The sequence below is a fragment of the Motacilla alba genome, chromosome 3, assembly GCF_015832195.1.
Source record: "Motacilla alba alba isolate MOTALB_02 chromosome 3, Motacilla_alba_V1.0_pri, whole genome shotgun sequence".
NCBI classification, from domain to species: domain Eukaryota; kingdom Metazoa; phylum Chordata; class Aves; order Passeriformes; family Motacillidae; genus Motacilla; species Motacilla alba.
Genome location: NC_052018.1, coordinates 70,305,242 through 70,320,044, shown reverse-complemented (window position 1 = coordinate 70,320,044; position 14,803 = coordinate 70,305,242). Strand labels below are relative to the sequence as shown.

General features: G+C 39.8%; 1 protein-coding gene across 1 annotated transcript in view; it reads left to right on the top strand.

Moving 5' to 3' along the window:
- Nucleotides 1-9,573, top strand: part of KCNK1 (potassium two pore domain channel subfamily K member 1) — a 31,374-nt gene extending 21,801 nt beyond the window's left edge. The window contains exons 2-3 of the mRNA XM_038132432.1: nucleotides 3,678-4,073; nucleotides 6,975-9,573. Of these exons, the coding sequence (XP_037988360.1) occupies nucleotides 3,678-4,073; nucleotides 6,975-7,234 (656 nt within the window). The 3' untranslated portion in view covers nucleotides 7,235-9,573. The remainder of the gene's footprint in view (nucleotides 1-3,677; nucleotides 4,074-6,974) is intronic.
- Nucleotides 9,574-14,803: the final 5,230 nt, after the last annotated feature.

Below are 14,803 nucleotides of genomic sequence, written 5' to 3'. Positions count from 1 at the left end.
CTACAGGAGACACTCAGCTATAAAGAAACAAAGCAGCGATGATACACAACTGCTTAGATTGGTCAAAGCAGTGTCTGAGAAGGATGAAAAGGAAAAACACCCACTGCTAACAAGTGCCAAGCTAACAGAGGACGGAAGAGTGAGAAATGCTCAAAGGCAGTGCTAGATACAGGCTAGTATGAATAGGAGACATTGTTGGAAGCTACCTGGAGACTCTGGAAAACAAAGTGTGATGGTGTGTATAAAAACGGGGGAAGAAAATAAATCTTACCTGGAATGTAATGGCCAATTCTATGTATTTACCTACAGAGTGGTCTAACAGGAGCAATTAGTCACAGCTGAGACAGAAAACAAAATAACTTCAAGAGGAACTTGCACAAGAGGGATACAACATACTGAGAAGTGTAGAAAAGTCATGACTGAGCCTTTTTAGAAAGATGTAAGAGCAGAAGACTAACTTGAAGTACAGCAAGAAGAAAATTTTTTATTGAATACATCATTGACATGTATAACTCATCACCAAAGTAAATGTAAAAAGATATAAGTATTTAAAATTATTTCTAAAAATAAACACTTTTGTATGTTTTTATTTTTGTAACAACCTTCAGAATTACATCAGAACTGATATTTTCTATATTTATATAATAATATAATATATAATAGTAGACATCTTCCAAGCCATAATAGATTTTTAAGGAAAAAATCCCCACATGTGAACAGAAATGAAACTCAACTGTCATCATCTTGTGGAGTTTTACTCTTTGTGTAATCAATCCAGTATAGTCTATCTCAAGACATTGAGCTACATAGATACTAGTCTTACTTATTTGGCAAATTCTGCTTTCTGCTCGTCTTGGATGCATTCTTTTCCTTTTTTTTTTATTATTTTTAGGGTGATATCCTTTATCTCTAGTGTCACTGTGAGTAGCAGTGCTTGGCCAGGTTTTCTGAGGGTTTGATTTTTCAATGATCAATGCTTTTAAATGGGTGATTATTATCTGATCTTTTCATTATACAATATGAAAATATAGCATTCAATAAATTTTATTTTCTTTAAATCAGTAATACAGTTATCAGACAGGCTGCATTGATGATTTAATTCTGGTCAACCATAGCAAGTGCCCTTGATAGAATAAAAAAATACCTTCATAAGTAGTGCTCTTTTGGTGAGCATCCTTTTCTCATAGCAAAAAGAATACCTTAGGCTTGCAACTGTAATGCTTCTGATCATGGTGATTTCCACTGAAAAAGGCAAATGGACACTAGACCGGGCACACGCACCTCCCTGAAGAGGACAAAGCACGAAATACAATCAGGTGCAGGGGCAGAGATGGGAGGCAATAGAGCACAAGCGTCTGAAAGCAGACAGTGGAGTATCTTGGGCCTTGGATCTGTAATTTCCTCTCTTTTAGAGTGTAGCTGTGTTGGTTTGGGGTGTTTTAATGACTTTTGTACAGTGATAACTAAGATTATAGGCAACTTTCTTGACACTTAAGATTGTCAAGGAAAGTTACGTAAAAGCAGTCGCATACTGGGAAAAAACAGAAATCCTTTTCTTCCCCACTTGCCATAGCCTGAGATATGTAAAGGTAGCGAACAGAGTAGGAGAAAGGGTTGGTTCTTGAAGGACTGGTTTGTTCATTCCCCTAGGGATTGTCACAGGTGATGTTCCTTGTAGAACTGTGTTGGGCTTGTGCTGTTTGACTTATTCCTGAATGACCTGGAAGAGGGAAGCAATGAAGTTTACTAAATACACAACATTAATTAAGGCAGTAAGGATGATGGAAGAGCCGCATGGCAACTGGGCAGTAAAGTGTCACATGAAAATGAGTGTGGATAAAATCATGCTCAGTCATAGTTTCAGACATTAAGTAATGGGATATGCCCTGGTGGATGTAAGATCCAAGCGTTCTGATAGGGCCAAGAAAGCCTCAGCTTGGCAGTAGTCAGAAATGCCAGTCAAACCAGCAGCGTTATTAGGCACAGAGTAGAATACTTGCCTACAATTTCATAAATCTGATTGAACTGCTCTGTGCAGTTCTGATCCTCTTATCTCAAAGCAGATAAAGCAAACAGAAGGTGAGCAGGAAAAAAAGCCATTAATTAATACAATTTACCAGGGCTCAAAAGACTGAGCTTGGGTAAATTATTCATAGTATCATTAAAAGTCAAGTACAACTGAAATTTCGTGTTGGGTTAGCTAACACGGAGAAGTTACCTCACGTGTTTCTTCTACAAGACTTTGAACATTTTAGTGATAAGATGTTTTGCCTGTCTCTCATTGTCTGGAAGTGTCTTTACACATCTTAAGAAAAGGAAATGTTATTTTTTATTTACTCCTCTGGAAAACTTAAAAAGCGATGATTCTATTATTATATCCATCAAAGTAGAGAAGAAATCTCTTTTGTTCGTATAAAACTTGAAGGGACTTGCAGAACAGCCAGTTTCACAGGAGAGCAGTCATGGAGTTCCCTGGAGGCCTCATGGAACATCTGCCCGGTCTAGTGCTGCACTGGGCAGACTGGGGTGGTGCAGAGTGCAGTTCAGAAATCAGAAGCAGCATAACCCTGAATTCACTGTGTGGACTGCTCAAGATAGCTAGTTGCAGTAGCTCTGGAAAATGCCTTGCTGTTCAGCAGTAATATAATCCAAATGAGCTGGCTGATCTGGGGGTGCAGAATTGGTAGGGGCCTCTGTGCACTTGCTTGGTTTGATATCGGTGTAAAGGCTGCCCAGACTAAATTTAAAGAGATTTCCTTTTCCTAGCTGCAGTGAAAACAAAATACTTTTTTTTTGTTTTTTTCTTTTCTTGCTTGGCAAACAGAAGGAAGCATTCCTGGTTTATGTTGGATTTACTGTTCCCTTCTGTGATGATGACTTAGATGTAGAACCAAATGCTGTCTGTCAGAGTGTCCTTTGGCAGCGTAGCCACTTGCCCTGGGTACAATTGCACAGGTTTGTGACATTGGATTGCTGGCTGTCATCAGCCCCTACAGCAGGGGATCCATTCCTGTACTCTGGACGCAGCACTATTCATCCTCCTGGTGTGTAAATGGTGAGGCAGAAATCTAGCCACAGTGGCTAGATCCATGGAGTTTTGCTGAGAAAAATGTTTGTTCTGCTTTTAGATACCTTTTGATGGATTATAATCTGTGGAGGCATGGAATTAGATAGCTTTGAATGTCGATTATAGAACTTCTATGTAATTTAATTGATTTTCACAAAAGGTGTTAGAGTGTGTTACTTCTGTAGATGTAGGAACATTTTTCTGAAGTATGTAGTATTCCAGTGCACAAGGTAGGTAGAAAAGTTACATCACTTTGTAAAACTAAATAAAAAAGTTCAGCAGGAAAACCCAGAATCAAATACAAATTTCCTGGCATTAAGCTTCCACTCCTGACTAGGCCTTTCTTCTTTCTCTGAAATAAGCATTTATACAATGATGATGACAATTTTGAATTATAAAAATATTTGGGTTTACTTGCTCGTGAGTAGTACTGAGTTTTGTTTGCCTGCTTAAAACAGACCTTTGAACAGCATTTGTCAAGAGTAGCAGAATTCAGAATTACTGATAGTGCATCTTATTCTTCTCACTCTATATATCAGACGGCCAATATCAGACTGGCAGCTGAGCTCCTAACTTTCACTCAATCCATGCCTGTTGTGCTTTGTTGCAGGTTATGGACACACAGTGCCTTTGTCTGATGGGGGAAAGGCCTTCTGCATCATCTACTCGGTGATCGGGATCCCGTTCACGCTGCTGTTCCTGACGGCCGTGGTGCAGCGCATCATTGTGTATGTCACCAGGCGCCCAGTACTCTACTTCCACATCCGCTGGGGCTTCTCCAAGCAGGTCGTTGCAATCATCCATGCTATGGTCCTCGGCTTCATCACTGTCTCCTGCTTCTTCTTAATCCCAGCAGCAATATTTTCTGTCCTGGAAGACGACTGGAATTTTTTGGAGTCCTTTTATTTTTGTTTCATTTCCCTGAGCACCATTGGTCTTGGAGACTATGTGCCAGGAGAAGGCTACAATCAAAAATTCCGAGAGTTATATAAAATTGGAATTACGTGTAAGTGTCAAACTAACCAGCTAAGTAAAAGGCATTTTATATTAAAAATAAAAAAAATCAACGTCAAACTGACAATCAGACTTCTCCTCTCCATTCTGTGAATAATGATCATTTGTCAGCTAGCAAACTGGGCATTAATTTAGGTAGCTCTGTAAAGAGGAAACTGTTAAGTAAGGTCAGTTTTCTCAGTTAAGGAAGAAAAAGCTAAAATGAGAATTCCATTATTCTAACCACAGATATTTACTCTCTTATTAATAGTAGAAAAAAAACAAACCTCATGTAACTGTTCTGAAAATGGTTAAGAGCATCTTGGGCCAACATTTCAGTGCATTGCAGAGCCAAGATGATCCGTGTAACCTAAGGCCATCCCATAAGGTTAGATGACAGGTGGACAGAAATGAGTCAAGAAGCTGTGGAAAACGAGGCGGAATAGCAAAGCTTCTGACTCCAGTTGTAACAGAAGGTAGCTGAAGCTGGCACTGGTACATACCAGCTGTCAAAGACAGACAAGTAGACTGAGATGGTGGAAAAGAAAGACCATGGATGCTAAATTTAAATTGGTTTCATTATATTTGATACAGAAGAAATCATAGTGATCAGTGATTTTAAGAAAGTGAAGATTTTAAGAAGAAAATTACCTTTATTTTGGTATTCTGAGTAAATGTATGCTGGGGGCAATATTTTCCAGTGACAGTGTTTTGAAACATGGCAGTTTCTCATACAGCTTCAACCTGAGCAGTCTTTGGGTCATCAGAGGCATCAGTTAAAAGATCTAAACACCCAAAGCAAACCTTTCCTGTCAGGTTCATTTCTTAGGCTGGTCTGCATTTGACTATGCTTCTGTGGATGATCCAGCAATCAAAATGTAGGCAAAGAGTCTGTTAACTGGGTTTTGTGTTTTACCTGAAGAGACGTTTTTTCATTGTTTGAAGCAGGGCCTTGAACTAGCCAATAGAACACTTTGTTTTATTGTCCTGCCAGGCCTGTTGCAGATTTCCTCCTCTCCCTGTCATGTTTATCTTATGAATGGTAGCTTTTAATTATTAACCTGCTGATCTGCAGAGTTGATTTGGGGATGCTAAGTGGTGAAATGAATGGCAAGTCACACATGGCAAAGGCCTTGTTACAGGCTTGCTGTCTGAAAACTCAAAATCTGAAGAAAACATGGCTCAGATTAAAGCTTTTTCAAGCTGTACAACAATTTGGAAATAAATTGCAGGAAATACTAAAAGGAAAAAATAGATTTTTGGCAAAGTTATGACCTTAGAATATCTAATTTCAATAGATTTTAAGGTAAATTATTATTTTTCCTTTCATGTGAGCAATTCAAGGAACCAAATAAAATATTTTTTCCTGAGCCTAAATTTTCTATAAGATATTTTTGACTTCTACATCAGAAAATGCTAATGAGTACTACAGGCTTTTCAAGAATTTTTAGAAGAACACAGGTCTGTTCTAAATCAAGTGACAATCAGCTGGATTGTCTCAGAGATAATTATAAATTCTCAGTGCAGATTTATAGATGCTTTTAAATTGATACAGCTTTGTCAGTTCTTCCTTGTGTTAATGCATAGCTCTCATTTGATGTTGTGATATAAAGTTTAAAAACAATTAAAAAATTTTAGCTGTAGTGCTGATTTAGATGAGTCTTCAGTATTAACAAATTGATTAATGGTACTCCTGGAAGGAAAAAGAGAGTGTTCCTGCCAGTGAATAATCTGTAACTACAGGTGAGATATTTATGCCTTTAGGTAACAGAACAGTGACCATATGGAAATTATAATCATTAATCTGTGTTGATTTTTCATCACACTTGTGTTGAAAACTGTCCAGTGTGCAGCCCTTGGACAAGTGCATTCTGCTAATGGTTATACACTTAGCTTCTGCTTCATTTACTTCATTGAAATGATAAAATAAATAAGTAGTCAGCTCCTCATTGAATTGTAATGATCAGAAGTAGGGATCTAATGAAACACTGACATAAATAAATATTCATTTTAATACCTTCCTTTAACTATATACATTTATGTTTGGAGAATATGAAAAAAAAAAGAGCACAGTATACTGCTGGTCATAGAGATCTCCATTTCCAAAAATCTCAGTCTATGAGAAGTGACTATTACCTCTAAAAATAAGTCAGTCTAAAAGTCATGGCTAAAGTAATTTGTAGTACATTTTAGATAAGACTTCCAGGTTTGGGGCAATATATGTACCTTAGTAAAACATTGCAAATGCACCCAAAAGATGGAGTAACTGTGTCAGGTTTTTCAAATTCCAGGAGTAATTTTACAATAATTTTGCATTTTGGTTTTACTGGGTTTGTACACATTCCTAGTTGCTTAGTTTTTCCAGATATTTCAGGGTGTTGTATGTCTAATAATTTTAGAGGAAAATAATTCCAAATTTCTCATGAAGTAGTAAGTGATTTGTCCTGCTAAACTGATAGAAATAACCAGTGACCATAGTTAGCTCTCATATTTTTACTTCTGCTTGTAATATATAGGAATGTTGTGGTAAAAGTTTATTTTCCATCTTTTGATCAAAATCTTTTGAAGGCCACTTAATCGTGAAAGTCGTAAGTAAGTAAAGGAGTGTGCATGTTATAATTTTTTATTGTTATGTTTTTTTTAATACCTTTCCATGTTTTTTTTCCTCACATAGTTGTAACAGATTTGAAGCCACTGGTATTACTCTTTCTGTTTATGTGGGGTCTTCTGGTTGTAGAATTAGTAAAGGAAAAAAACCAAGGATATCACAGTTCAAAGCTCTGAAATTATGCCTTAAAGAAAATTAACTTACTGGTCAGAGATGACAGGGGTGAGAAAAGTCACAAGCTCAAAACTGGTCCTGCCTATCTGGTTTGCTAATAATTAATTTTTAATTATTTTTTTTTTCACTCAGGTTATCTGTTGATGGGCCTTATCGCAATGCTGGTGGTTCTTGAGACTTTCTGTGAACTCCATGAACTCAAAAAGTTTAGGAAGTTGTTTTATGTGAAGAAGGACAAGGAAGAGGACCAAGTGCATATAATGGAACATGACCAGCTCTCCTTCTCTTCCATCTCAGATCAAGCAGCCTCCATGAAGGACGATCAGAAGGCAAACGAGCCTTTTGTGAATTCCCAGTCCCCAACTTCCAATGACAGCTCTCTAAACAATTAATACACGGGTATCCATACCGGTGTTTTGGTGCATTTATGCTAATTACCATAAGAAATAGAAAGCCTCATATTTTTTTCTCAAATTATAAAAGCTGGAAGACTGTGCTACTTTAACAAGGATTCATCACTTCTGACATAGAAAAGACTTTTGGGAAAAATGTGGGAGCCACCCTGGGAAGAGGGAATAAATGTAAGATGTGGCTGGGAACGTAAGGCCATATTGGGTGAGGGATAAGGATTTAGGTGTACCACATTCAGAGATGCCAGAGAGAAAGGCTTGCACAAGCAGCTTCGTTGAACATCTTTGGGAGACTAGGCCTTCACTGACATCCAGCTCATTGAGTTGCATGCCCCATCTTGCAACTGGCTGACAGCAGATTTTGGGATGTGCATTTTTGATAGTCACAGTTTTAATCCAATAGCTAGCATCTTAATCTGGAAAACATTTTCAGAGCAATATCTCTAGAGCTGGTGGAGGGGGGAATATCTAGGTCATCCTCTATTTCCCAGTAACTTGCAGGTGTAAACAATTATTCCAGGAAGGAAAAAATAAGACTGTGATCTCTCCTTTGTCCATGCCATTTACATCTTAATTTCCTACTTCCTTAAAAGGTCCTCCAATCACCAGAAAAATGTTGTCCTGAAGAGAGTGTGCCTTGGGTCTTCCGTGCTGTTTGTTTTTTGTATGAAATACTTCTTTGAGAGATAGCAAAAGCTCTGGATGAGGTGAGATGGTAGGGAAGGAAGACAGATGCATTTCAGTCTTCTGAAGTGGGCAGGAGTGGGTATTTAGCTGCGTGGAATGGAATGAAAACAAGTCAGCAAATGCCACACATGACTGGCACAATCATGTGCTTGTGGCATTCTCCTAATAGATGGTTGAAGCCAGCTCAGCAGAAGGACTCGGTGCTGTTCCTCCCACAGTCCAGCCCAGCGTGTGCTCTGCTGAGCTGGTGGGTACATGGAGGAACAGAAACAGCATCACCTTTGAACATAGCTCCTGTTTCTTCTCTTGCTTTTTTAACTGGTACTCGGAACACTTGGGAGGAGAAGGGAATGTTTCAGGGCAAAACAATTTTTCAGTTTTTCGTATGGCAAGAAAAAAGGAAAAATGTCACATTTGGTTCAGATGGAACCGAATTTTTTTCCCCTTGGGAAAAGTCACTAAAAAGTCAAGATCTTGCTCAACTTCTGAAGCTGGAACCTCTTTGACTGTAACAGCAGAGGTGTTTTAGTCTAGCTACCAGTCACTGTGCTGAATGCAGGGACCTCAGAGTGAATTTCAGTGAGCATGAGACAAGATTTAAGTGGTTGTTGTATTTTGTCTTCTGGCCTTAAGAATCTTAAGATAGGGAAATCTCGATAATGCTTTGCAATGAACAAAAGATCTGGAGCACAAATAGCCATAATAGGACAGCCTCCCACATAGGAACAGTGTAGAGGAGAGCCTTTTACCTGCAGTGCAAGCATGCCAGATTGCCTGTAATTTGGCTTCTAGTGTTTAGAGCTGAATAATAATTTACTCTAAAGAAAAAAAATGCAGCGTGTCTAGATTTAGCGCACGTGGGAAAAATACTTGAAAGTAAATAACCCAAAATATACTGTGTTTGAGCTTAATTATAGCTAGCATCAAACAGTTTTTTATATCTTTACTGGAAAACTTACTTTATGGTTAAATCAGCTGAAAGTCTTCAATTGAAATTTATATTTGTAGAAAATCAGAGCTAAAGGTTTTGGTTGTTTTGAGTTTTGTAGATTAGGTGAGAGCATATTGTGTTTGCATGTTCCCAGGAAAGTGGCTATTTTTATACTGCTTAGGTTAACACAGTTCTATTTATAATGAATGTTAACCAATATATATGTACATATATACATAAATATATTTATATACTGTACATATATCATAAATCACCAGAGTCTAACAGACTTAGGAAAGGCATTTTAGATAATTTTTCCCCTAGTCTCCTCTTTATACAGTCAATATTTGAAAACTATGGCATTCAAATGACACTGACATAAAATTATGAGTACTGTACTGTAAGAAACATTTATACTGTTTTTTTCTGTGGAACTTTATTGATTGTTTTTGGTACCTTAAAATTCAAAATTTCTTTTAATTTCCATGTATTATTAAGCTCTAAAGGATATGCACAGATGTTAAATGGTGTACAAAGTTACTTTTGCAGTGTGTACACAAATGCGAAGTCTAGACACGTGAAATGAAAGCACAGAATTCAAAGCAGAAGCGATAAACTAAGCAGTATACTGTGATTGTAGGTGAATATTTGTTATTTTAAACTTAAATAAAAAGTCTGGCTTTTGCCTGCCTGCACTATGAAATGGGAGTATTTTCTTTAGTGGCATGTGTGCCTTGAAGAAATCCTGTCTGTGTTCATGCATCCTTTAGTTAGCCTTCCTCAGCTCAAGGAGGCTCTATTAATGCCAGTGTTGTACCTAACCTTGATATTAATTGTGGCTTAGGATTGTGCTGGTTCTTCCTTAAAAAAAAAAAAAAAAGCAATCTGAGGTATGTGATGCTGACTGATTGTAGCAAATAAAAAATAGTGCATTTATCCTGTCCTTATGAACCAACTGCTCCAATATTTGAGAAATCTGAAAAACTGATGAAAATAATGGCCCTCATTTCATATAGCTTTTACATCTTCACATGAAGCCAGCATGTAAGATGAGTTGAAGCTGGAATCCAGCTCAGAAGGAGAAAGATTATCATGCAAGAACCTCAGTATAAAGTGCATTCCTTACCTAGAGGCAAACTGTGAAGCAGGTGCATGTAAACCCAGATGGAGAGCATGGCTCCTAAAGCAATGATGCTGAAAAAAAGTCACAAGAGAGACTTGGAAATGCAAGCAAATTACTTGTACACATAAAAGAATTACCTGGGTTCTGTCCTCACTCTCCTGTCTTCAATTGTTCCGGGCATATATCCTATTAATAGCTTTATTCCTGTGCTACAGCTGACATTTGCCATCTTCTCGTTGTCTGTCAGTCATTAAATATAAACTCATTTTATTGTTATTTCAAGGGAAAGGACTGTCAGGATATTCATTGTGTTGGAGGAAAGAAAATGGAAAAACCCACTCGAGTTTTGATTTTGGAGCTGAGTGACAGCCATGTTGTCCCTTAATGAACATGTTCTCTTCCCAAAGTTTCTTCCCAAGGTCCACCAGTGGCACCTTGTGTGGGTGCTGGAGGTTGAAATATTTTCTAAGCATGTAACTCCGGAGACCGGGGCGGTTTGCAGCTTTAATGTCAGCACTGCAAAACCTCCCTAGCTGAGTGCTTATGTCAGAGGAGTTGTATCAGACCAGCAGTTCTGGATTGCATTAAATATTTGTGTTTGGTCTCTGGCAATGGCCAGGAGCAGGATGTGAACTTATGTAAGGAAGGGGCAAGTGTGTATCAACCAGTCCCCAGGATGCTCTAGCTCCCACCAGTGTGCAGCTCTGGATCCATGACAGTGTCTAGGAGGGATAGGAAGTCAATGTAGGTATGTTGTGTGGAAGAGATTCTGCAGTGAGGTGCCTGCTCTCTGCTTTGGTTAGTGAGAGATTGTCCTGCACAGGATCAAATGGAGATTTCCCACAAAGCTGTTTCAAGTTAGGTGCTTTGCAGTTAGCAGGTAACTTGCTTGGAAAGGGCTCTTGAAAAAGGGAAGGAAGGGAAAAAGGGGAAAGCCTTTTATGTGCTGTTACTTGGACAGTGCTGTCCTCTAGGTAGATAGGAACTTGCACAGAACCTGTTTGCTAATGCCAAATCTTGAATCTCTATGTTACAATTTGCTTTGTAAACAGTTGCTACAAATGTAGTGAGATAAATTGTTAAAAATACCACTGCCCTAATGTTATTCCATTATTCATTCTTCTAGATTCTGCTTTCTACTGAAGCAAAATAAAGTTACTATAATGGGAAGCAATGTTTTTTCAAGTGTGCACCAGTACAAGAAAATGGGGTTTCTGTTCTCTGCACTATTATCAGTATTGCAGTACATATCAAAAAGCTTCTAGATAGCCCAAAAAAATTTTTGTTGCTTGTTTCAAACAGAAACCATATTTTTGAGAGTCTGGAGACTGCTTCTGTAAAGATACATCTTGATTAATGCAGATTAGGTACTTGGTGTGTGTTATTTTAATGCCTACTGTGTCAGTCTCATTGCTTCCAAAGTTACCATTCTACTTACTTTTTATCACAGAATTCTTAGCACAATTATCTTCAAAGGTCATCATGTTGCCCCTGAGTGTGAGGACTGTGATGCAGTTATTTTGGTGGTGATGGTGCAGGTTTGCCAGGGCCATTGCCTTCACTGATAACAAGACGATCTCACTGGTGGCACTTGGGGCCAAATGACAGATTTAGGTAATGAGGAGGGACAGTGTGGCTGGGAGCAGGTGCATGGGCTGACAGCCAATGTCAGGGAGAAATCATCCTGGCAAACTGCTAAGTGACCACACAGTTTGCGCTCGGCTTTGTTGCCTGTCACCAGGAGTTAGAGGAAGGAAGAGCAAGGACATTGCCAAAAGTCATCTGAAATGAAGTTTAATGGAAGTTTTTCACCATTTATCTACATTTAGCTGCAGCTCTCTGTTACTTCAGTTGCACCATATATTCTATGAAACAGGATAATGGTTTGGCATTTCCCCAGTGTAGATGGCTCCTGTGGCCCCCGAGGCAAGTTAGGCTTGTTATCCTAACAAGCTTTTTCTGTCTTAAGTTTACTTAGTGTTCAAACCCATGAGAAGAAGTGTAGGTCAGTGTCACTGCTGAAACTTTCCAAGGGCAAATATGGCTCAAGGCACTGCCTGGCCTTGGGTCAGCCTTTAATTTTAGTGCCTAGCCTGTCTGGAAAGATAGGAATGAACTCTCTACCTTAAAAAGACAGAAACCCACTCTTCTGGGAGGTTCAAAACTCCCCAAATCCATTTGATTCTGATCCCAGGGGTTTCATAGTCTTGTGTGTGTAGTGCATACGTGCAAGTATCTGGAGTAGCACATAGAACTGCCACTTCTTTTCTCTGTGCCTGATTTTTTTTGTGACTGGTTTACCCCTTAACCTGCTGAATTTCTCTTTTCCATTCAGGAAGATGGCTCACAGTATTCTCTGACTGTCCTTAAGCTCTCACTAGTACCTAGCTGGGCCATATCAATACATGGCAAGGTAAGATTCAAGAGAGTAGAAAAGGATTTCTTCATGTGCCCTAATGATGGGGACTAGGTGAAGGGACAGGAAAGCCCCATCCCTACCCATTAGCTGCAGCCGCCACTTTATTTCTAAAACCATTTCCAATGTCTGGCACCAAAGGACTGTATGATTCACTCATCTCTACTGTGCATGTCAGCCAGTGCTTGTGCTAATGGTAACATAATGACATAAAAACTAATAGCTCATCTAGAAGAAATAAATTGGTTTATTTTTCTTTTTGAGTGTATTACTGCTTTGCTTATGAGTATTAGACTGATTGAATCCTGGCCTGCAATATTATATCTGAACATATTATCCTACAACTGTAAAGCTTCCATCTCAACCCCACGTGGGCAAAAATTAATTAGCATGTTTGCATAAACAGAAGACAGCAAACTGTAGTGTCAGTTTAAATAGGAATTTGCAAATCCTAATTCTGCATTTCTGGGCTGGTTTCCTGATTATGGGCAAAGATCCGTTAAATTTGTTTAGTGATTGCCAGCTGTGGGTTGAGGCATGCTTTCTGAACAGAGATGCAAAAAATATCATTGCCCAGTAATGAAGTACAACATCACCTTTGGGATAAAGTCCCTCAAATGTTTAGTAGGCTACTTTTGCAGATTAATGCTATTTGCATGGGACAATGAAGGCCTGTTTGAAATTTATTGTGCAAAAATGAAAATCCACACTACATTTAACTCAAATTCCTGCTTCATGTTCAGTGGAGAGAAGAATCAATAGGAAAGAAGAAAATGACCCTCATTTTGTACCCCCTCTTCTGGGGAGCTTGACCTGATATTGCTGACCCTGCTGAGAGCTGAGAAAATGCCCTGGTTTTCCTGACCCATGTGGAGCGTGGGGAGTCAGGCAGTCTGCCCTGGGAAGGTTTGCAAGCAACATCAGCCTCAAAAAGGTGGAATGGTGCAGGGAGAGCAGCTTCCATGGGGCACAAGAGCAGCTGCTCTGAGGCCAAAGGTAAGTAGCGAAGATGGCCACTGAAGGGGGGACATGGTGGGACTTGGATGGTCAGGGGCAGGCAGCCTGCTCCAGCCCAGCCCCTGGGGAGGGGCCAGTGCCCAAGGCAGTGTGAAGAGAGGAGGGGAATAATTTGATGGCAGGATTATCAAAGAGGTAGTGTCACTTGAAAAAAACTAGTCAATCTGTTAAAAGTGGGAAGTGTGGAGGGAAAAGATTAATTTCTCTCTTTTGAAGGCAGAAAGGACCCTTTTGATACTCTTCTGTGGCCTCTAACAGTAGCCAAGACACATCTGCAGTATTAGAGCAGATAGGATTTCCAGGTCTGACAGAAACAGTCCCAGCTCTCATCCTCTGTCCCTGATAATAATTACTTTCCCCATTTAAAAAATTCCTGTCTTCTTCGGCTAACTGCACGATTTCTAATTAATTGTCCCAAAACCAGCATTGCTATAGGACTTTGTTACGTGTTTGTCTGCTAAGTGACAGACCACATGATATTAGCTACCAGCTTGCCCTGAAAAGATGAGTATCCTTCAAATGTCCTCTTTAGTAGGTGAAGCAGGCCATGCTCCTCTGAGTGCTGAACATGAGTGTCTTATCAAAAGCTCAGTTCATTCCCAGTCCAGTTTTTCTACATGCATTTTTCAGCACAGCACTGAAACCACGGTGTCATGCTCCTGCCAGTACCCAGGGTGGTAGCTCTGCAGAGGGACTGTGCTTTGGTCATGGAGTAGAAAAGGGAGATGGCATTAGCTACCGTGCCCCTACTTCCATGCTTTCCCTCTTTTTGGGGACCCCCAGGTTTCCCTTCATTCCTCTCCCCAACCGCGGAGCACACCTGATACTTGTCCCTACCCCTACTAACCTGGGGGAGATGCATGGGACCAGAGAATCTGTGGCAGCATCTCTGCCCTAAATGCTCCTAAGTGTCTGACACAGAGACATTGGTCTTAAACACAGTCTGCTGCACCCTACAAGAGCCAGGAGCTTTGTAAATGCCTCCTAGTCCATCTGCTCAGCCTGCTGTCTGCCTCTTGTGCAGACCCTTGGGATGCAAGAGGTTGTCAGAGCTCAGAAGAAACGTGGGCAGACCTGCCAGAAGAGTCAACTGCACATTTACTTCAGGCAATCTCAGAGCACTTCATTTTGGGCAATGGGGCTATCTCATCAATCCTCCTGCCCTCCTGGCTGTGCCTCAGGCATCAACAAGGGGCTGAGAACAAAAATGAATGTATAAATGACCCTTGGTCCAGAGTGAAGCCCCTTGCAGGGAGGGCATTGCACAGAGTAGGAAGATGTATTCTTATTAACTTCAGGGGTACAGGTGAAAAAAAAAAATCTTACATGCACTGGAGCTTCTCCAGGACTGTAGCATCCCCCTGTGATAGACAGTGC